General features: G+C 42.1%; 1 protein-coding gene across 2 annotated transcripts in view; it reads right to left on the bottom strand.

Annotated features, from left to right (window-relative positions):
- ST6GAL2 (ST6 beta-galactoside alpha-2,6-sialyltransferase 2) overlaps positions 1-21,950 on the bottom strand; it is a 250,739-nt gene that overhangs the window by 19,454 nt on the left and 209,335 nt on the right. For both annotated transcript variants that reach the window (XM_073351066.1, XM_073351076.1), the window contains 4 exons: positions 8,770-9,772; positions 4,939-5,036; positions 2,537-2,638; positions 46-220 (listed from right to left, as the gene is read on the bottom strand). In XM_073351066.1, coding sequence (XP_073207167.1) covers positions 46-220; positions 2,537-2,638; positions 4,939-5,036; positions 8,770-9,715 — 1,321 coding nt within the window. In that variant the 5' untranslated portion in view covers positions 9,716-9,772. The remainder of the gene's footprint in view (positions 1-45; positions 221-2,536; positions 2,639-4,938; positions 5,037-8,769; positions 9,773-21,950) is intronic.

Genomic DNA, 21,950 nt, shown 5'->3' with positions numbered 1-21,950 from the left:
TTATTTAGATAACATGTCTTTTAGGGCATTGCTAGACACACCTACCAATGAAACCTGATGAAGGTGGGTTGGGCTGTATCTTCTCTTTAGTGTTCTCCTGAATGATGTCCCAGAGCTGCCATATAAACTTGGGATGGAGGATGTAAAATGGCTGGTTTGGATTCCTCCTGCGATGCTGCACGTAAGGCGTGAACAGGTTATAGTCTGGCTTCTTAAACCACTGCAGGGGGTGGGGGGTGGAGGGAAAAAAACAAAAGTGAGAAACTGATCAGTCCTAGGGTGCTTCTCAATACACACTAAACAGTATATAAAATACAACACCATTAATGATCTGGAGGATGGCGTGGATTGCACCCTCAGCAAGTTTGCAGATAACACTAAACTGGGAGGAGAGGTAGATACGCTGAAGGGTAGGGATAGGAGACAGAGGGACCTAGACAAATTAGAGGATTGGGCCAAAAGAAATCTGATGAGGTTCAACAAGGACAAGTGCAGAGTCCTGCACTTAGGACGGAAGAATCCCATGCACCACTACAGACTAGGGACCGAATGGCTAGGCAGCAGTTCTGCAGAAAAGGACCTCGGGGTTACAGTGGACGAGAAGCTGGATATGGGTCAACAGTATGTCTTTGTTGCCAAGAAGGCCAATGGCATTTTGGGATGTATAAGTAGGGGCATTGCCAGCAGATCGAGGGATGTGATCGTTCCCCTCTATTTGACATTGGTGAGGCCTCATCAGTTTTGCGCCCCACACTACAAGAAGGATGTGGAAAAATTGGAAAATGTCCAGCGGAGGGCAACAAAAATGATTAGGGGACTGGAACACATGACTTCTGAGGAGAGGCTGAGGGAACTGGGATTGTTTAGTCTGCAGAAGAGAAGAATGAGGGGGGATTTGATAGCTGCTTTCAACTACCTGAAAGGGGGTTCCAAAGAGGATGGCTCTAGACTGTTCTCAATGGTAGCAGATGACAGAACGAGGAGTAATGGTCTCAAGTTGCAGTGGGGGAGGTTTAAGTTGGATATTAGGAAAAACTTTTTCACTATGAGGTTGGTGAACCACTGGAATGCGTTACCTAGGGAGGTGGTGGAATCTCTTTCCTTTGAAGTTTTTAAGGTCAGGCTTGACAAAGCCCTGGCTGGGATGATTTAGTTGGGGATTGGTCCTGCTTTGAGCAGGGGGTTGGACTAGATGACCTCCTGAGGTCCCTTCCAACCCTGATATTCTATGATTCTATGACCAGCAGCTCTGTGTTGGCACTAAAGTACGAAAGCATAGTCACCAAGCTGGCCTGGGTTGCTGGACATTTTCTTAGTGAGCCAGTCCTGAACTTGGGCTGCTCTGCTCCCTTCTACATGCATGTGCTCCCAATATGCAATTCACTCCAGTGCATAGAATCAACACAAGGCCTATGCACCATTCACAAACCCGTGTTAAGTAATTAATTAGGGGTTAAATAGGTTTAGTGGAGAGAATTTCATTCCAAAACATCACATCGCTACAGCACCTCTCTGTCCCCACCAGCTGCAGCAGCTCCTGGAGGAGGCTGGAAGCACTCTGTGAGCTGCACTAAAGGGGGTTCACCTGATGAAACAGGCACACTTATCTCCAGCTGCAGCATGTTCAGCTCTATGGCTTCCCTGGGCTCCCACTGCTAATAGCCTCCTTTTCTACAGAGCCCCTCCAGAGACTGCAAGATGGATTTTTGGGGGGTGATGGTGACTGGAAACAAAGGGATTTGGAAGAGGAGGGCACTAGCAAATTAATTTGGAAGTCTGGGGACTTGTGAATAAATATATATGGGGGTGTGCTTGAGGGCAATGGATTTGGAAGAGACTAGGGAAGTGTATTATGTATTTTTATTTAAGTGTAGGGTTTTTGTGGTGGGACATAGGGGAAGATGGAAAATACAGATGTGATGATTTACCTTAGCTCATGCCCCTCCACAAAATCCAGCACTTTCCCTACCTGCCACACACAGCAATTTCTCCCATATTTATTATCTAACTCTCATTTTGAATACACAAAACAGTAAAACCTCACCCCAACTCCCTACCAATCCATCTATCCTCAGTATCTCTTAAAATAAGTATCAGAGTAACAGCCGTGTTAGTCTGTATTCGCAAAAAGAAAAGGAGTACTTGTGGCACCTTAGAGACTAACCAATTTATTTGAGCATGAGCTTTCGTGAGCTACATCTCACTTCATCGGATGTGCATCTGATGAAGTGAGCTGTAGCTCACGAAAGCTCATGCTCAAATAAATTGGTTAGTCTCTAAGGTGCCACAAGTCCTCCTTTTCTTTTTTTAAAATAAGTAGTCTGCTCAGGTAGAAGTGAGGGCCATTCAAAAGACTGCCCAGTGAATATATATCTCCATATAGAAATGGTGTGCTTAGTTATAAGTACCACATTAAAATCTTGAGATCATTGAACTGACCGGTAGCTATGAGCTGTAGAATCAAACTATTCATTGCAAGTAACTTTGTCCACCGTTTTCAGCTGGTTGGGAGGAAATGAGCAAACTGAGGACTTACCACGTTCAGATTTGCAGAGTAAGGAGCAGGATCCCAGGCCACTAAAACAACATCTTTATATAATGAGCTGTCAATGAAGTGATGGTTTGGATTGGTGAGAATCTGCAAAGAAACACACACACAAATGTTTTCAATGAAACCTGAGCAACATGAATCCTCTCTCTACAAAAGACCATGCAAAAGAATAGCACTAGTAAATGCAAACGTGTACCAGAGTGAAGTCCAGGAACTCTATGAGCATCAAGCTTTTTGAAACACGGCACATCAGTGGCAACACAGATACACATCCATGTTGTTGTTGGATGCTCAACAAGCCAACAAAAATGGTGGGGGAGGGGGAAAAGGGGGGTTATCATCAACCTTTTCTTGCTAAGGCTAAATGCAAGGGGTTTGGGTTTTTTTAAACATGTAAAAAGACCTGAGCCCACAGGAAGTACAAAAAGAATAATCAACTTCCCCAAGGCCTTCTCATCCCCCTCCACAGCTTCAGATGCTCCTAGTTATCTGGGGGCCCTGTGGATACACATAGGGTGTGTGTCCAGAAAACAGTCAGGAGTTCCTCTCTGAAATAAAAGCTTCCCTCAGGCACTTGTGCTACTTGAACCTTCAGTGAACTTTTATCAATTTTACATGTTAAGAGTTTCACCGTAAGCAGCACTCGTACGTGTGTGAAGATTCAGTTCACTGAATTACAACTGTGTCCACAGTGGATCACCAGTAAGGAACATGTTACAGGCCCACCCAGAAGCCCACCAGTTGTGTGTGGACACAGCTATGTATTCTGGAAATTTAAAATTGAAGTATTACTAGCCCAAACTGTACATCGGAACCTTTTCTTGGGGAGCCAGCAACTTTCACAGAGAGATGTGATTCCAGGATTCTGCTTTGGAGTTCTGTTGTTTTTAGCTTAAATAATACAACTCAGATCCACTGCTGTCAACTGCCCTTCTGTTTCTCTCCAATACATCTTCTCCCTAATCCTTCTAGCCCACTGTGGCTTTCCTTTCATTCCTCTTGGCCCATCCTTTCCCTGAGCTGCTATTCCTTTGGCTCCTAAGCAGATCTTACTGATCCCTGGGTCATCCAAACCCAGGGAGGATTGGGAAGAATGATTTCAACAGTGATTAAAACAGCATTAATTTGGCTCCAGCTGTTTTATTAATGTGAATTCCAGACAAATGAATTCAAAACTAATGGTCATTTCCCTTTAGATTTCAATGAGCCATATTTCCTTGAGAAAAATAATTTTATTGCCATAGCAGTATTTTCCCTACCACAAACTTTGAGCTTAGATGACTTTTCATCAGGTTTCTACAATACCAGAAAAATCAGTCCAATCCACCACAGTATCCCTAACCTCCCATTTCTATGGGTAGTGCTTTTTTAAAATACTGTGAACACTTGTCTTCAGAGTATAAGCTTATTAAGGAAGAGATCACATCCTCTTTTAAGTTTGCTCGGCACCTACCACATTGGGGGCACTGCTAAAAACAAATAGTTAAGAAAAGGAATAATTTAACAGTAATGCTACTAAATTGAATTATGCAAGGTTTGCTATGACACAATTTTGAAAATGCAATAATAATAATTATTAAAATTTATATAGCATGTTTTATGTTCAAAACACTGTAAGGGCACTAACTAATTAAATCCTCACAATCCCCAGATGGGGAAACTGAAAGGAGAAAATGAAGTGGTTTGTCCAAGGCCAGAGCTTAGGAAATCAGTTTTAGCAGTTTTTGAAAACTGAAAAAAATACTTCAACCACAAGATGTCACTACAGCTCAACAAATGTTAACCTGTGTGGAGGAAAACTTTTTTCTGGTTATTTGAGGAAGTTCAGCTCAGATGCATTGTTTAGTTTTCACTGAGGTTTCTGTATTTTGTATACATTTCCAACTGGACTTACAAAGAGGTGCAGTGACTTGGCCTAGGTCATGCTCCAAGACAGCTCACTCCCAGGAAAAGGTGGGGTGGCGGTTTGTAATGGAAGATAGGGGAGTTCCAGGATCCATGCTCCTACGGGATCACGGGGACCCAGAAGCAGCATGCAGGCACAAATCCTCTGCAGTGATGACTCTGCCTTAAGCAGGTACCCTGAAATCTCCAGGCTTCATCCAAAACTTTGCAAACCCATCCTTGATTTCTTTGTCTCGGGGAACTCTGTGATTCCAGACTCATCAAGTTTCCTGCCACTATGCAAGAATACCCTGTAGGGGAGAACTGACCCTGAATGTTTCATCAGTTCTACATCATGGTTATGTCATTGGTGTGAATCACTAGTTGCTCACCAGATTATCCAACCATCTTTGTCCTTAAAATGTTTGATTTCTAAGATGTTAACTAAGCAATGTTATATTGTATAGAAATAATAAACACATGAGTTCACAAAAGATTCTGACCTGAGAGTTAATGATGCGCATGGTCGTTTTATTTCCAACATCTTTTTCATAGCCACGTGTAGGAGCAGAATTAAATCTCAGAACTGCATCATGAGAATCTAAGGGCACAAAAGGGCTACATTTATATATTTCTTAGTAAGATAAAACAATCTAATTTCAAGGAAAATGGATTTGTAAATATTCCTAATCCTGGTATTCAGAGGATAAATATTCTACCATGAGGCAAAGCCAAAATCCTCTTTATCTGCCATATGTTACTACAATTGTTCAAATCCACTGGAAAAATACAGAACAATCCAATACTAATTTAACTTGCAATGCATATGCAGTGTAGTTGCAGCCATGTCATACCTCGCCCACCTTGTCTCTTGCAATATATACAGATTTACCCTCACTGGATAAAATTAGGATGGAAAGGTCCACACAATTTTGCATATTATTTCTACTGCAATATATTAAAACAAATACTTCATACAAAGATGCGTTAAACTAGGTCAGTATGCAGCTGTGTAATGATCATCACTGCTTAGATACAGAGGTCTATAATAGGCTTATATTTTATAAAGCAGAATTCTGTCCTCCAAACCTGCAAATCCAACCTCATTCCCCAAATCAGTGCAGCTCTTGTGGAATCTGTGGGTGGGCAGAGCTGTCAGCACACAGGCCCTATTCCTCCACAGCAACTTTAGGGCCCTCTCTGGCTTCCCGGACCCTGGGCTCCAATAGGGCTGCACTGCTAGGGCTTTCACACAAACTAGAGTCGTGTAATTAGGAAGAGGAGCTCTGTATAAGAGACAACTGACTTTGGCCCCAATTCAGCAAAGTGGTCAACCATATGCTTCTCTTTAAGCACATGCTTAAGTCCTGTTGACTTCAGTTTAAGCACTTTGCTGGACTGAAGCTTGCATCAGTATTGTCTTTGTGAGTATTCCCTACTGCTTATGTAGATTTCAGAAGAGGTTGGAAGGGGGTGCAGAGGAACTATAAAGGGGGTTAGTGAGAATGGCACTCCCACTACAGACAGTACTCTCCTGCTTTCTTACAAGTTTTGTCCCTAGGCCTATGAAGAGAGAGAGGATGATCTAGGCCAACACATGTTACCCACCTCTTCTCATATGACAATTTAACTGATGAGTACAATGAGTTACTATAACAGTTATTAATTTAACTATATTTAAAATGCACCCATCCATAGCTCTGGGCACAGCTACAAAATCATTCAAAATGGAGCCCAGCATTTACTTTGCACACCAGTCCCACCCAAACGGACTCTCCCCTCTTCACCCAGGCCCTCTGCCTGGAAAAACAGTGGAGAGCTACTGCAATGCAACACATCCCAACTCTGAGGTCAACGGAGCTACTTGTGTGAATGTGAGATTCGGGACTGAGCCCTGCAAATCTGCAAGGTGCTGAGCACTTCAGCTCCTTCTGGTACCAAGCAGGGAGGGGAGGCTTCTTGTATATCCCTGTGCGCCATGTAATTGCCTCACATAATCTGGCTCTAAAGATCTTGGCCCCTTCCACCTAAACATAAGTGACCTGATTTTTTCCCCCAGAAACATCAATGGGAGCTGCAGGCTCAGCACGTCTGAAAATTAAGCCCCTTATATTTAGGTGCCTAAATATGGATTTTAGGACCCTAACTTTAGGTGTCCAGATTTGAAAGTTTTGACCACAATCTTGTGACAAGGGGAGTTATACAGTTCACTGTGTTTGTTAACACATTTTAGCACAGCGTCTTAAAACTTCCAACATCCACTAGTGCTGGCTTTTATATCATGTGTAAAAACCTTTTCTTTTAAAAGAAAAGTAAACTGGGGTGCAGTTTAACACTTACATTAGCTGCTTTTAAGAGAAGTGATTTTAAACCTTGTGAAGTATTTTGAGGTATTCAGGATAAAGCTATAAAATGACTGACTGCTGTTCACATGTTAAGGGGAAAATAAAACCTCCCCATGACTTCACAACAGACTGTGATGCTGCCAAAACAGTTGTGTTTCCATTAAATAACATGACCTGCAATGCAAGTATTTACAGTTGCAACATCGATCTTCTTTCAAAAACACCTATGATGAGAGTGCAAAAAGCAAATTAAAGTCTGTGACAGCATTTCTAATAGGAACACAGAAGAGGGAGCTAAAGGGCTACTAATAAAAAGTCCCTGTGATCCTCTGTTATCAATTTTTTACTTCTGGAAAGGTATCTAGTTACAACTCTGATATGCGTATCACAAACTACGAGAAGGCGCATGCAACCTGGAGCTGCACCCCACGTCCTTCCATCAGCAGATCTCTCCCTTTCTAGATGGCCTCTCTTCGGGATTGAAAATCTGTGCCTCAGGAAGGAGAAGCTTGGGGGCAGAAGGGCTGATGGCAGGGCCAGCATCACAGTTCTACCACACGCTATGTGTGCAGCGTGTTATATCCCCCACCCTGACTCCAGTGGAGCATTTCCAAATAGCTGGAGTGGGCATTAGAGCTGGTGCAGCAGAACAGAGGCCTTGCATGGGTGGCTCTAGCATTCAGCAGATCCCCAAAGACATACAGGTTCTGTGATCAAGCACTCCGCTAAGCCCTGACTGCCTGACAGAAAGTTCTGGAGCAGGCTTCTGAGGGGAACCTTAATTTTCATTCCTCCGTTCCTTCCCCACAGGCTTTTCCGATAGAGGGGTTTGAAATGTTAGACGAAGGCCTTATTAATGGTGGCATTTCAAACCTGTAACTTTTATTAGGACTCTTCCACTCAGGAGAGACACATCAGGTGAACGTTCCCAATTAAACTGAAGGCTCCACAAGAATATGGAGTGAGTGGCATGAGGCTGCCATGGCCAGAATAGTTATGAGGGAATACTTAGTGCCATGGAGTCAAACGGGCACTAAAGGCACCACGATGTCAGGGTGAGCACCCAATACCACACCGAAAATACCTGTGCTGGTTTGAGACTCTGACACTAAAGGATTTTGCTTCATTTCAGTGACAGCACACAGTGGGAGGAAGGAATTGTTGAGCTATTTCACCTCAGAGGTTTCTAAATCAGTGGGACTTCTCATGAAATTGGGGGTTGCTCGGTTTTGATTTTAGCTGCAGGCTGGCAGGGCACTTGTGCTGTGCTGGAAGCCAAGTAGAGTAGTTTAATAATGACAGCGGTTCTAATAGATCACAGAGATTTAAGGGAAATCCGTGGCAAAGAGACAAAGCAGTAAGATGAAGCAGATACGAGGATGAGAAATCCTGGATGATGGGAGGAATTATTAGTGTACATCCAAAGATTTCTATAGAAAGTTGGGACAGAAAATTCTTTGTCCTCCAGAAGCAAATGGAGGAAATTTGATGCATACATTTCTTCCTTCTCTCGATCCTTTTAACATACTATGATTATGTCACATCAGTAAAGAAATCCTAAGACAACAAACAAAACAAAAGCTTTTCCTTACACTGTACTAATGTATAGACAGAAATACAATGAATCTTTTAAAAATGAAAGCCCGAGAATAAATCTAACCTGTTAAGGAAGTAAACATACATCATACCAATATGTAAAACTGTAACTGTTCTATTAAACTCAATGCATTCTTTGTGACCCAATCCATAATAAAATAAATAAAATGTCACCCTCTTAAAATGAGTGACTACCATGGGCCTGATCTTCTCTCAGTTATACTGGTTTCATACAGGAGTACTCCACTGAAGTCTATGGAGTTATATAGATGTAAAGCTGGGGAGAGAGAAGAATAAGGATCATCAGGCCTATCCCTGAAAAAGGATGGACCCTTTGATAGATGAACACACACACAACACACACACTTATGAGTGAGAAGCATTTTCACCCACCTATTTCATCCCCTAGAGAAGAGTTCAGTATTGCACCAGCAGACATAACTACGGCACAGCTTCCGAAGCCATGTGGATACAGTTTGCCCAGTGGAATTTGAGGAACGTGCTTTTCCCATCCAAGAGCTGAAAAGGGGGCCTCCTTGCCATCTATTGTTTTCACATGCACCCTGTCCTTGAGCTCACAGATGAGCTGGTCTCCTGTCAGTCTGGAGTTTCGTTTCCCTTTGAACCGCACCCCATGCTTGTTGGTGTTCAGATAGTCTTTCATAGCTTTCTGCAGACGAGGGTTCAGCATCTTGGAGGAGACATCCCCTTTCCAAAGCCTATAAAGGACGGATTTTGACATTGTGGAATATAACCCATCCCAATCATCAGACTCATCAAACAGCTGGCTTCTCCTGTGTGTCGGGTTTCTTTTCTTTGTTCTTTTCTCATGGGTCCATTTTTCCTGTAAAACATTTTCCTTCTGATCATCCTCATTGGGAGAGATGAATTTCACTATCTCTTGAATGTTGCTGTGTTGCCGAGGCTGGCCAGCAGCAAATAAATAGTTGTCATCCCCTTGATAGAAAGCATTTTTTGATTTTCTCCCTATCTGGGAAGGAAAATACTCTTCTTCATTTTCAAAGCCATCTTCTAGATCAATCCACTTTTTAATGCTTCCGGTCCCCAAATTAAATGAATCTAAGAGCTCTTCGTTAAGAAGCACCTCGTTCCTATCTATGGTTTCGGAGGATGATGGGTCATGTATTGCTCCCATAATAACTCTCTGCTTGCCCTGAATGGGCATGAGCCTCTTCGTCTCAGTGTAAGAGAAGGAACTTGGAACTGGTTCAGCAGCGTTGCTATCTGTAAAATAGATGAAGATCACCAAGAAAAGTAGACCCCATGCAAATAGCCCAAACAGCATTAGTTGTTTCCATTGCTTCAAGTTAGGTTTCATGGCAATGCCTGTACCAACTCCTCTGTGCCTTGAAGTATTGGTGAAGGGGAATGAAACCTGAAAAAAATATCAAATATTAATCAAGAGCTGTTCTGAAAACAGAGAAAACGTAGAAGTATATTAACAAGTTCTGGCAGGAGTAGGCTCAGTGCATACACAGCAGCGTGGGAGTCTCAGGGGAAGAAACAAACATAGGCACTCAGGGACACCATATAGGTGACACACTTTGTCTCCATCCACATGGTGACAGCTGCTGGCTACAGAAGTCGTCTCTGGTGGCCAGTTTATAGAGCAACATTGGAACCTGCTTTGGAGGAGGTCATTTACTTGTCGGCTTCTGCTGTACCCAATACATCAAACTTAATAATGTGCATTATGGAGAAAGTCCAGCTCCCTCCTCTGTGGCCACGGAAGGTTATGTGCAGTCAAACCACTATGATTCTTCTGAATAAATGTCAAGGAGTTACGTAGACAGTACACACGGCCTCTACATGGCACAGAGCCTTGCTGTGCATAGGAGCTTGTGAGGGGAGGCTCATGGGCAGGCTGGGATAGGGCCTTATTCATTTACATGGGATACCTCCATTTTATATGGTTAAATTATGCAAGTGGATGTACACACCGCTGCAAGTTGTTCTACATACTATTCAGCAACATATTAGCCTCAGGCTGTGCTGTGGATAACTGTGTAACCTCAGCATGAATTTCAAATATGGATGGGTCTTACTGCAGACTGTGAGCCCAATTCTTCTCTCACACAGGTATAAATCAGAAATAACTCATGTGAAGTCAATGGTGTAACACTGGAGGAAAGCCAGCGCAAGTGAAAGGAGAATTAGGCCCACTACTCCTACAGAAACAGAAATCGGCTGCATGTAGCAATATGCTGGCGGCACATTTGTATTTTGAAGGACAAATTTCATTTGTCATAGAATAACATCGAGCACAAGGTATGTCTATTTCAGCGGTGTCACCTCATGCTTATACTACTACTCCTATGGCCTGATTATCCAGTGTTGCACTGGTTTTACATTGATGTATCGCTACTGAAATTTTCCTCAGCTGGTGTAAATTTGTGTTGCGTCATTGCACCATCTGAACCATCTTATCTGGCCCAATGGCTTTAAAACTGGTGTAGTCCAGCAGAAGATCAGGCCCTTTATATGCAAAACAACTGTCTTTTTCACATCCCCTGTACAACACATTCTGTGGTATTAGTGGAAAGAACACAGTGGATTTTTGTATGCCAAGAGTTAGCCAATTTCTAAAAGAGTGAACTTTTAGACAAGCCACTAAATATGCAGACAAATCGGACAAGCCACTAAATATGCAGCTCAAGGATAGCAACAGACTTTTTTTTTTTTTTTTTAAATCAGGTATAGGCTCGGAAATTTGCACTTTACCCACAATGCTGGGATTGTGGAGGACTTTTAGGGACAAAATCCTGGAAAAATGAAGTAAAATTTGAGTGACAGGACTTTACTCCAAGGAAGATACATTGCAGGGCTGATGGCTTGTCACAGACATTGGGATGCTCTTTGCCACTGAGCTGACCAGCAACAGAAGAGCATATTATGGCAGAGTGGGGCAGAGAATCGGCCCATACATCCAGACACACATGGGGAGGATGCAGTAATGCAAGTGGGGCTTTGCAGATGCTAAGATCCGGGAGTGCCAATTACCCAAGTTAACAGTGTAGTAAAGCTATTTCCTGTTTTTCTAGTCTAGGCAAAGCCTTGAGCAGCAAAAGAGCAGCTGACTTGGGGCCTTACAAATGTCCAAGTAGAAACACAATATCACAGTGTCACAGCTGAGGGGCCAAGTTTCACTGCAAAGAAACTTACTTCTAATACACAGAAGAAATTAATCAGTGTAACAATGAACAGATAATTCCCATGCGCTGCAAACACTCAGCTTGGGTTATACAAAACACTTGGAAAAATACCTATTATGCAGACTGACCCATTTCCTACTCCCCCACTCTGTCGGTGCAAGATAAGTCTCTTCAGTATGTTCACGAGCGCTGTTTCCACTTTTAAAAGACTCAAGGCTACTTCTGTCAGGAGACTGCTTACAGTATGATTGTTGTGTAACTTAGATCTGCACTGACGTTATTCTAACCTGCCCACTCAGCGTTCAAATGATTTGCATTTGTTAATCAGCATTCTTTGCCTGTCTGAACCACTCTCATCCCTTTTTATCATTTTCCCTGCTGGTTTCCATCCACCCTCCGCTTTTCAATGACTGCCTTCCGGACAGCACACATGATAAGTTACCCTTTGCTCATTCAGGTGTTCTTCTAGCTAAGTATACATTTCATGTTTGCAGTGTTGGTCCCAGAATATTAGAGAGATGAACGGTGGGTGAGATAATGTCTTTTATTGGTCCAACTTTGGTGAAAGAGACAAGCTTTAAGGCTTACACAGAGCTTTGCTTCCGGTCTCGGAGCTCTGTTTAAGATCAGACAGCTGTCTCACCAGTAGAAATTGGTCCAATAAAAGATACTACCTCACCCACTTTTTGTCTCTATACATTTCATGTAAGTTTCACAAAGGAAGTATCTTTCACAACCCTTCTAACAGTCCAGTTTTCAGAGGCTTAAGTCATTGAGGAAGAAGGCACTAACATTTTCCACTGATTTGTGAAACACATCTATTTAAAAATAATCCAGCATGAAATCTTACATATTTCTCATTTTCACTACATTTTATTACCAGAAGACTGTAAGAGGCAGAACAGTTTTGGTAGGCGTTGGCTTGTTTGTTTTTTGTCACGCAATGAATTTTTTTTCCAAAAAGCAATGGACATTTATACGGATGTATAGTTGTTAACAATGCAAACAGAAGTAGTGACAGATCAAGATTAAATCAGAAACCTTAGTAAAACATGAACAATTTACAGAACCACCTTTGGATGTATAAGATCCTTTGCAAAGTTTTTATCCCATGGAACAGGAGGTGAGGTCAGGCCACAAACATGAAGAATACCAGGGATCTTATGGACACCTGGGCCATCCAGGTGAGTCTCTGTGCTTCTTCACCAATTTTGGGCTTCCAATAAGGCCACATATACACCCCATTCCCCCACAGTTAGCATTGACTTCTGGCCACCACTACCCCAGTTAAAAGGGGAGCCACATGACACAAGTAATATAGCCCCAAGGAATATCTGCAAGTCCAGAGAGCCATCAGTCCGACCTAGCCCCCTCCACCAAGTATGCAGCTACCAACTCTCCACTCCTAGCAAATCCCCTCCCATCTCACAGATCCAGGCTTTGTGAGGTCTTGGGAAGGTAAGGAAGTAAGGCAGTGCAGATTTGTCCAGGACCCCTCCCTCCCCCACACACATTTTCCAGAGTAGAAGGGGTGGAACAGTCACACATGGAGGGGGTCTCTCTGTGAGCAGCTCTGAGGCTCATAACTGGGCCTGAATGATTTCTCTTGTTTTATTTTTGTTTCTTGAAAATGAACATGCCAATTGTTGAGATGACAAAAATGCTGCATAGGAAACAAAAGATGTTTAGTAAAGACAGAAAAATAACACCAAGCTCATAGTATACGAATTAATCGGACTAAGGACTGCCGTGGATTTCCAGTACTTCTGTCCAGGCAGCTAGCTCATGATGCAAATCTCAGACTATAAAAGGAAATCTAGACCAGTCTCCATGTCTTCTCCTTGGTCCAATAAGTTCTAAATGTGCCACCCCAGATTTACCTACCCCCTTACTTACACACAATGAGACTACTTGGGTATTAAGAGGCTACCCACACTGAGCAAGGCTGGCACAATGGAGAATGTAGTTGAAGATAAGATAGTATCTTCTTCAGCAAAGGTAATAGTGTCCCTTTGGCAGCCCTGTAGCTCAAGATCTTATCTTGCTGCATCTCTCCTGAGCAGTGGACACTTCTAAGCATTAGCTGATGTCTAAGCTCCAACTCCTGTCTGGAGAGTTTTTGTCTTCAGCCAGTTTCAGTTTCAGGCAGTTTCCATGGTATGCATCCGATGAAGTGAGCTGTAGCTCACGAAAGCTTATGCTCAAATAAATTGGTTAGTCTTTAAGGTGCCACAAGTACTCCTTTTCTTTTTGCGAATACAGACTAACACGGCTGTTACTCTGAAACCTGTCTTCAGCCAGTTTGCTTGCAGAAAAGCCAGTTGAAACTATATCTCGGTCAGGGGGTCATTTATTGATTTAATAAAATACTAACAGTGTATGGACAGCAAAAGGCAAAACCATGTATATTTTTTAAATTTCCAGAAAATGACCCTAATTCTCAATCAAAATTAAATCAAGCACAATTTTTCCAATGAAAGCAGCAGTCTATGGGAGGCGTAACTTCGTTCTGCTAAGATTCAAGTGACTGGTGTGCTGCCTCTCTGCTGTAACTCCCATTGTTTCCTAACAAGGAGCACTTTCAGTTTTTCTAAGCCAGGCCTCCTGACTATTTATTAAACTGAGAAGAGATGGGTGAAGAAGATCCCTTTGGAACATTCCTCCCTTTCAAGGCTGCCTATTGTTAAATTAATCTGCATAGACCCTAGCAGCTAAGAGGTCGGCATGGTTCAAGTTGATGTTCTAAGTTTTGCACTGTTATGTTAAACAGGGTTTTTCTTGGCTGCAGTTTTACAAAGAGCAGGTCACCTTGGGGTTATTTGGGATACTGAATGTTAGTTGCAGGCAGACATTCCCAGGGTGCTGGAAATCAGACTAGAGTTTATTTCACGGAAACCTTACGTAGCCTGAGTAGATAGGATGTGCTTCTTTAGTCAACTAATTCCATGGTATTAAGAAACCTCTGTCATGAGTCAAGACAGCTGGAGGCTGCAATTCTAGGGTAAACGCCACGCACCCTTGCATGAGGGAGGTGCCAAATTATTTTTTAGCATTATCTCACTATTGCTACATAGACCTGTACAGTATGCAGCAAAACTGACAGACCCCTGCAGATGGTGTCTGCCAAATATATATATTGGTTTGTTTATGGCATAGGAACTTGTCTATTGGCTATAATTAGGCCTTCTAATTAATGAATCGCTCTTGGATAGCTTTGTTACTATCTTTAATCATTATTTGCCAGATAAGTCAACTGTATTCAGTTGGCAGCTTTACACCACCCATAGGTTCCACAAGTAGAATCCCCAACTGGCTGTTTAAACCAGCTTTCCATCCTCGTTCCGATGCCACAACAGTACAAAGAATACAGAGAAGAGCCAAAAATCAGCTGAGATGTTATATAGATCATCCTCATTTCAAATAGGTTTCCTGGAAAACATTATACAGTATATAACAGTACCTACTGATGTTTCTAGAAAACAGCATGTTATTTGTCTAATCAACAGAAACTATCAGTATGTGTTAGCAATATAGAGCTGCTGAAAGTGTCAGTTATCTCTAGAAATCTAGACTTCTAGATTGATTAACTTCTAGAAATGAACTTCAGCATTGCCACACTGTTACACATAGTCCTGAAAGAGATCCATTTCTCAGCTTGTCACAACAGTACCTGGTAAGGGCCCAAACCTGCAACTCTCACTCATGTCAGTAGTATTTACACATAAACAGTCCAGTCTCACTGATCTCAGGCCCTAAAGTAGCATGTTATTTTGTTTCAATTTGCTCTAGTCTGACATTTTTTATTTCCCTTCGCCTATCATGAATTGGAATAGAGATTATTGTTAACGTTTATTTATAGTGTAATAGTGCCCAACAGCTCTGATTAGCATCAGGGTCCCATTGAGCCAGGAGCTGTACAGACCTAATTATCTACGTGCAGTCCCTGCCCCAAAGATCATAAACCTAAAAGGCAAACTAAACAAAAGATGGGGATAAGGATGAAACATACAAGTAAAGCAATCGTGTTGATTGGTGCGTGCTTTGTTAGCTCTTCTTCTATTTATTCAGTTATATTATTCTTTTTATTGAGCGGGACCACAGTAAAGTGAGAGAGAATGGCAGGAAGGAGGGAACTCAGATGAAAGGAATAGGAAAAGAGGAGGGAAAGGTGATATTGAGGGTCAGAGAGAGGACAGAAGGAAGGAAGGGCTAGAGTAGAGCATTTTAATGGGGTCGCCAAGGCTGGCATTAGACTTGCTAGGGCCCGGGATCAAAGCTCGAGCTCCAGCGCCTGAGGCCGGGGCCAAAGCCCAAGCCCCATCACTCAGGGCCGGGGCCGAAGCCAGAGGGCTTCAGCCCTGGGTGGCGGGGCTCAGGTTACAGGCCCCCTGCCTGGGGCTGAAGCCATTGGGCTTTGGCTTTGGGCCCCCTGCCCGGGGTGGCGGTCTCGGTCTCTGTCCCTACTCCTGGGATCGTGTAGTAACTTTTGTTGTTGGAAGGGGGTCGCGGTGCAACGAAGTTTGAGAACCCCTGGGCTAGAGAACAGCACAGAGTGAAGCTGGCAGCACAGAGACTGTGAAACAGGCAGCCAATGAGACAGAAAGCGTTCACAGTTTCAGCTGGAAAAAAAAAAAAAACAGCCCACATCCAGGAACTGTGACACCTGGGGATGGGAGAGGGGCATGATGCGTCTCTGCTGGGCTTCTTCCTGTCCTACTGCCGCCACCAGTTGCACTGGGGGGTTCCTGCTGCTCTGGAGCAAGGCTGGCTTCACCCATGTGTGTCCTACTCTGCTTTCCTTTAGCTTATGTCATTTGGGAAAAGGAGGCCACTGATGCCTTAGGAATCCCCACATTACAGTCTGGGTGAATTGCAGGACCCTAGCTGTGCATCTCCCTGCCACTCCCAAAGGGCTGGCTCAATCTCAAGGAGGTGCTTCACTGGTCCCCACAGCCCATGTGTATGAGGAAGGGAGAAATCACTGGGCCTGGTGGGTAAAGTATGCCCCTTTTATTTCTACTATTCTATTAAATCAGATTTCCTCCTTGCTCTGAGTTCTGTGATGGACTTGTTGGTCTGTATTTGAAACAGAATGCATATTTTTTATCATAAGCCTCATAGGAGTGTTATTTGACACACAGTAGTAACTGTTGATGAGAGAGGAAATTCTAAAATACAAGTGCATTGGCACGGTGTGACCAATCATTTAGAACACAAGCAGGAAACTGTACCCATTTTCAATCCTCTCTGATTTTCTGTGAAACCGATTCCCCCTGCCCACTCCTTTCAATTTAGAGAAGTTAATGAATTTCTCTTCTCCTGCAAAACCTCAGTTCAAAGCAGCATGCTCCTGTATTCTGACCTCAGGCTTAACCAAGCATGACTACAGAAATCTTCTATAGCATTGCAGCTAGAAATATAGAGGGAGGGAAATAAATGGCCCATTCAAGAAAAGGAAAATACTGAACCAGCATATTTTTTTAGGGATAGCTTCAGATATGTGTTTCTGCAGAAACACATAATTTAACAAAAGAAAGGAAGTGTTTTGAGTTTGTTTGTTTTAAGCTTGACAGGATGAACAATTTGCAGTCTCACCAAATCATACAAACCACAGTGACGACTCACCAGAAAAAACGTTTTAAGTCTTTGTGCAGTTCTACACGGTATGCAACAGCTCATTTTATTTCTGCTTTCAGCCAGGTTAAAATAAAAGGCTTCTTTTCTTTGCTCTATAAAGGTTTGTAGTCGCTGTATGACTAACTTAACACAGCAGTTATTGCAGCACAAAATAGAACTCTAAATTGCTTCCTGGAAGAGGGAAATGTTTATGCTCACAATCATATGAACACAGTAATCATGGTTCCAAAAGTTATTTAAACATTATTACAAAAACTTAGCCCAAACACACATCTGATATCTAAGCAGGAATGGTTTGAAGAGATTGATTTTCCATTTGAAGTCTATAATGCTCTTGACATTTTTCCTTCCTTTAAACTGTCAGAATATAATGGTAAATTCTACACCTCCAGAATAAATCTCTATTGTATACTCCGGTAATGTATGAACTGTACCACTTTGGTTTTTTTAAATCTTATATTTCAATTATATTCACATTTAAACTTGCCATTTTCCATTGGTACTAGAAAGGAAACAAGACCTTGTTTTAAAATGAACTTTAAAAATATGAAGTGTGGTAAAAATAATTCTCATTTCTTAGTTCTATCTTTAGGCTAAATAATACTTGCCTTACACAAGCATATCTTTAGCAGTATAAGGGACTACTCACACAAGAAGTAAATTCAATTGATCCTTCTTTAACTGTATAATGTAATTTATTGAACTATAAAGAGCATTTGAGTCTTCACCATTATAATTTATGTTTTATTTATATACACACACATGCACATATGTATATACAGTCTTCCCTACAAACTTACTTCGTCTGGGCTGAAAATTGGAATGAAAGATTTCATCCTGCGGGAAAGATTGTCAAACTAAAGAATAAAATCAGTTTGGCCCATTTTAGATAAGTATAATCAAAAATTGAAGTTTTCTAGAATGACATATATTCATTTTTCTTTTGCATGTTTAAAAAAAACTACAGACTTTAACATGCCAACATTGCTGATGACAAGCCAACCAATACTAGCTAGATGTTTTGTTTGTCTTTATAAAACAAAATAATGTGGTATTAATGCATTTTCTCCATTCTGGCACTGTTGTGTGCATGGCTCAGTGATTTACTACTTTAGACCAACTTTAGATCAACAGATCTTTTCTTCTGTATGTAATCTGATGCTAACCACCGGACTTGGCCATGAATTCTACCTGTTTGGAAACTTCGCAGCTATGCAGGAGGTCTAAGCATTATCATCATTCAAACAGTGTGAGGAACCTTGTAAATTAAATGAAGATTATGAGTCTGATTCTCTCCTGCCTTGCACATTGTATAGTCATTTACATGTGCATGCCGTAGATATAAAACATTGCCATTCTGAACTTTTAGCACTTTATATTCACTTTGCATACATGTGAATATGCAATATGCAAGGCAGTACAGAATCAGGCCCTGTCAAGGTTCCTTCCCCACTCTGAACTCTAGGGTACAGATGTGGGGACCTGCATGAAAACCCCCCCTAAGCTTATTTTTACCAGCTTAGGTTAAAACTTCCCCAAGGTACAAACTATTTTACCTTTTGTCCCTGGACCTTATTGCTGCCACCACCAAGCGTCTAACAAAAAAACAGGGAAAGAGCCCACTTGGAAACATCTTTCCTCCCAAAATCCCCCAAGCCCTACACCCCCTTTCCTGGGGAAGGCTTGACAAAAATCCTCACCAATTTGCATAGGTGATCACAGACCCAAACCCTTGGATCTTAAGAACAATGAAAAAGCAATCAGGTTCTTAAAAGAAGAATTTTAATTAAAGAAAAAGAATCACATCTGTAAAATCAGGATGGTAAATACCTTACAGGGTAATCAGATTCAAAACATAGAGAATCCCTCTAGGCAAAAACTTAAGTTACAAAAAGACACAAAAACAGGAATATACATTCCATTCAGCACAACTTATTTTATCAGCCATTTAAACAAAACAGAATCTAATGCATATCTAACTAAATTGCTTATTAACCCTTTACAGGAGTTCTGACCTGCATTCCTGCTCTGGTCCTGGCAAAAGACAACACAGACAGAGAGAACCTTTTGTTTCCCCGCCCTCCAGCTTTGAAAGTATCTTGTCTCCTCATTGGTCATTTTGGTCAAGTGCCAGCGAGGTTGTCTTAGCTTCTTAGCCCTTTACAGGTAAAAGGGTTTTTCCTCTGGCCAGAAGGGATTTAAAGGTGTTTACCTTTCCCTTTATATTTATGACAGGCCCTTTGAAAACAATGGCATTATATTGGTGAAAAACTGGTGTAAGCAAGTCTGTCTGGACTGCAAAATTAGCCTGGTTAGTCACTTTTGCTGTGAAATTTAAAAAGAAGGGTCCTAACTGTTCCCATGCTAATTTTGCACCTCAGTAATTCTATAATTTACTCCTGATTTACACCAGTATAACTGAGACCAGAATCAGGTCCCAGGTGTATTTTTAGATCCATAAACCAGTGCAGAAGACCTGTTAAACAGTAAATATATTTCTTCTAAAGCCTTAAATTGTAAGCTCTTTGACCATCTTTTTGTTCTGTGTTTGTACAGCACCTAACATAGTGGAGTCTGTGCCTGTGATTTAGGGCTCTCAGGAACTACATTAATACAAACAACAACAACTTTTGATCGAGGCTGTTTGTGTGCCTTTACCTCTCGAGGAAAGGCTTGATTTAAATAATGACTGAAGTCGGAAGCCAGTCAGTTTACGTAGAATATATTCCCCTTCTCCTATTATCCCAACAGGTAAAATTCTCCAGTTTCACGCAACATTTGTTAGCACGTGTTTCAAATGTTGTGTCTTTTTGGTTTTCAGCCAATAAGTAGATCTATGAAATACCATTCACTTCACTTGAACATGTCTCTCTAATCACCTTTAAGTAACAAGGATAAGCAAATTCTGCTTAAGACGTTTTCCTCATGAAGGGAAGGGGAAGCGAAGACACGCAGCTGGTGGGCAGTTTGCTTCTAGCCCAGAGACAACCGCTATTCCCAGATGCTGCCCCTGGGCCCTGCTTGGGATTCTGTCCTTCATATCAGCTAGCAGATGTTAGATACATTTGAAGTTCTCTTCTCCTCTCTCCCCCAACCCAATCCCTTATACTCCTGTAAACAGATCTCTCAGAGTAGGCTTATTGTGTTGTAATTTGAACTACATCTGAGGGTCACCCCATCCCAAAACCACCGGCCAAGATTTATTTAGTAATGGTCTGTCACAGTGGCGATATAATAATTACCCGGCAGGAGAGAGCTGGGGTGTGTGTGTGTTACACTGTGATAAAAAGTATCCACGGTAATACAACTGGTTGTCCAAAAAAAACAAAACACAAAAACAAAAACAGGGATTTTATTTAAACCAGAACAAATGGAACAGGATTCCACCGACTTACAACAACATTAAATAGATGAAGAATATATATAATAAAAAAAAATCAATGGTTCAAATACACATACACACACTCTCACTTACTACTAAGTGTACTTAACTAACTATAACTCTCTAAATAAATAATCTCTATCTATCTCTATATGCACAGGCTGTTATCTTATAGGTCATCATAAGTTTGTTCAAGGTTCCTCTTTCCCCAAATTTCTCACTGGGTGCTAACACCCAAGTCTGTCTTTGAGTTTCAAGCACCCTTGTGACTTCCTGAAGAGATGGATTCAACTCCAGGGATGCTTGCGGGGGGAGGGGGGAAGAGGGGGAGGGTTGCTGAGCACTAGAGCAGACCCACTGGATCTGAAGGACCTTTGGTTCTCCTGTTCTGGATGTCTGGGACAACATGACTCAATGATAGGAGATGACTGGAACCGATGCTCAGGAACAAACAGGAATGAATGCTCAGGAACACATCATCACACATGGCCTGACTTAACCAGTCAGCCTTAAACTAAAGAAACCCTCATCTGCGGTCTGTCCTGCTCAAAGCTCAGCCTCTCCACTTACTCTTGGTTTCTCTCAGTCACTCCCAGTTTTTCCTCAGTTTACTCACAGACTCTCTCGCTCAGACTCCACATTGGCCTGCCTTTGTCCCTCAAACGTTCCCTTGTCCTCCAACTTGCACTTCCCCTTCGTCTCAGGGGCGGGGTCACCTTCCTTCCATAGAAAACAGATGATACATTCACCCTGAACACACCCTAAATTATATATCCCCATACAGGGTGGAGTCCCTTTACAATATCTACACAGAGAGGGATCTCCTGGAAGCTAAAAGTGGTAGGTTTCCACTGCTCAACCCTTGCCCCAGCCTGCCCATCCTCCATCTTCTTTCCTGGGTCCTCCTCTCTTGAACAGTTCTTAGGGCTAGATTCGCAAAGGAACTGAGATGTCTAACTGCCACTTTAGATGCTTAAATCACAGATTTTAGCTCCACTGGTATTCACAAACCCCCTGCTCAGCTTCTGTCGAATCCTGTAGGCTCCTAAACTTTATTCTGTAAAACAGGGGTAGTCAATTATTTTTTATCAAGTTCCAAATTTCTTGGTCAAGGTCTAGATTCCAGAGAAAATAATAAAAAGAATAATAATGGTAATAATAAGTAAACAAAAAGATTTTAGGGTCCATTCAAAAGCATCTGGCGGTCCAAATATGGACCACGGTCCACTTATTGACTACCCCAGCTGTAAAAGTTTCCTAGGCACCTATGTTTCTGTCTCTCTGAATATGTACTGCTGCCTCACTCTCAGCATCCAGATACCTATCTCCTGCCTAAGCCCCAATGCAATGCACGAACTTGGAGAAGACAGAGAATTCCTCTG

The sequence above is a fragment of the Lepidochelys kempii genome, chromosome 1 (assembly GCF_965140265.1).
Source record: "Lepidochelys kempii isolate rLepKem1 chromosome 1, rLepKem1.hap2, whole genome shotgun sequence".
Classification (NCBI taxonomy): domain Eukaryota; kingdom Metazoa; phylum Chordata; order Testudines; family Cheloniidae; genus Lepidochelys; species Lepidochelys kempii.
The sequence above is the reverse complement of the archived record's forward strand: the minus strand, read 5'-3'. Positions and strand labels throughout refer to the sequence as shown.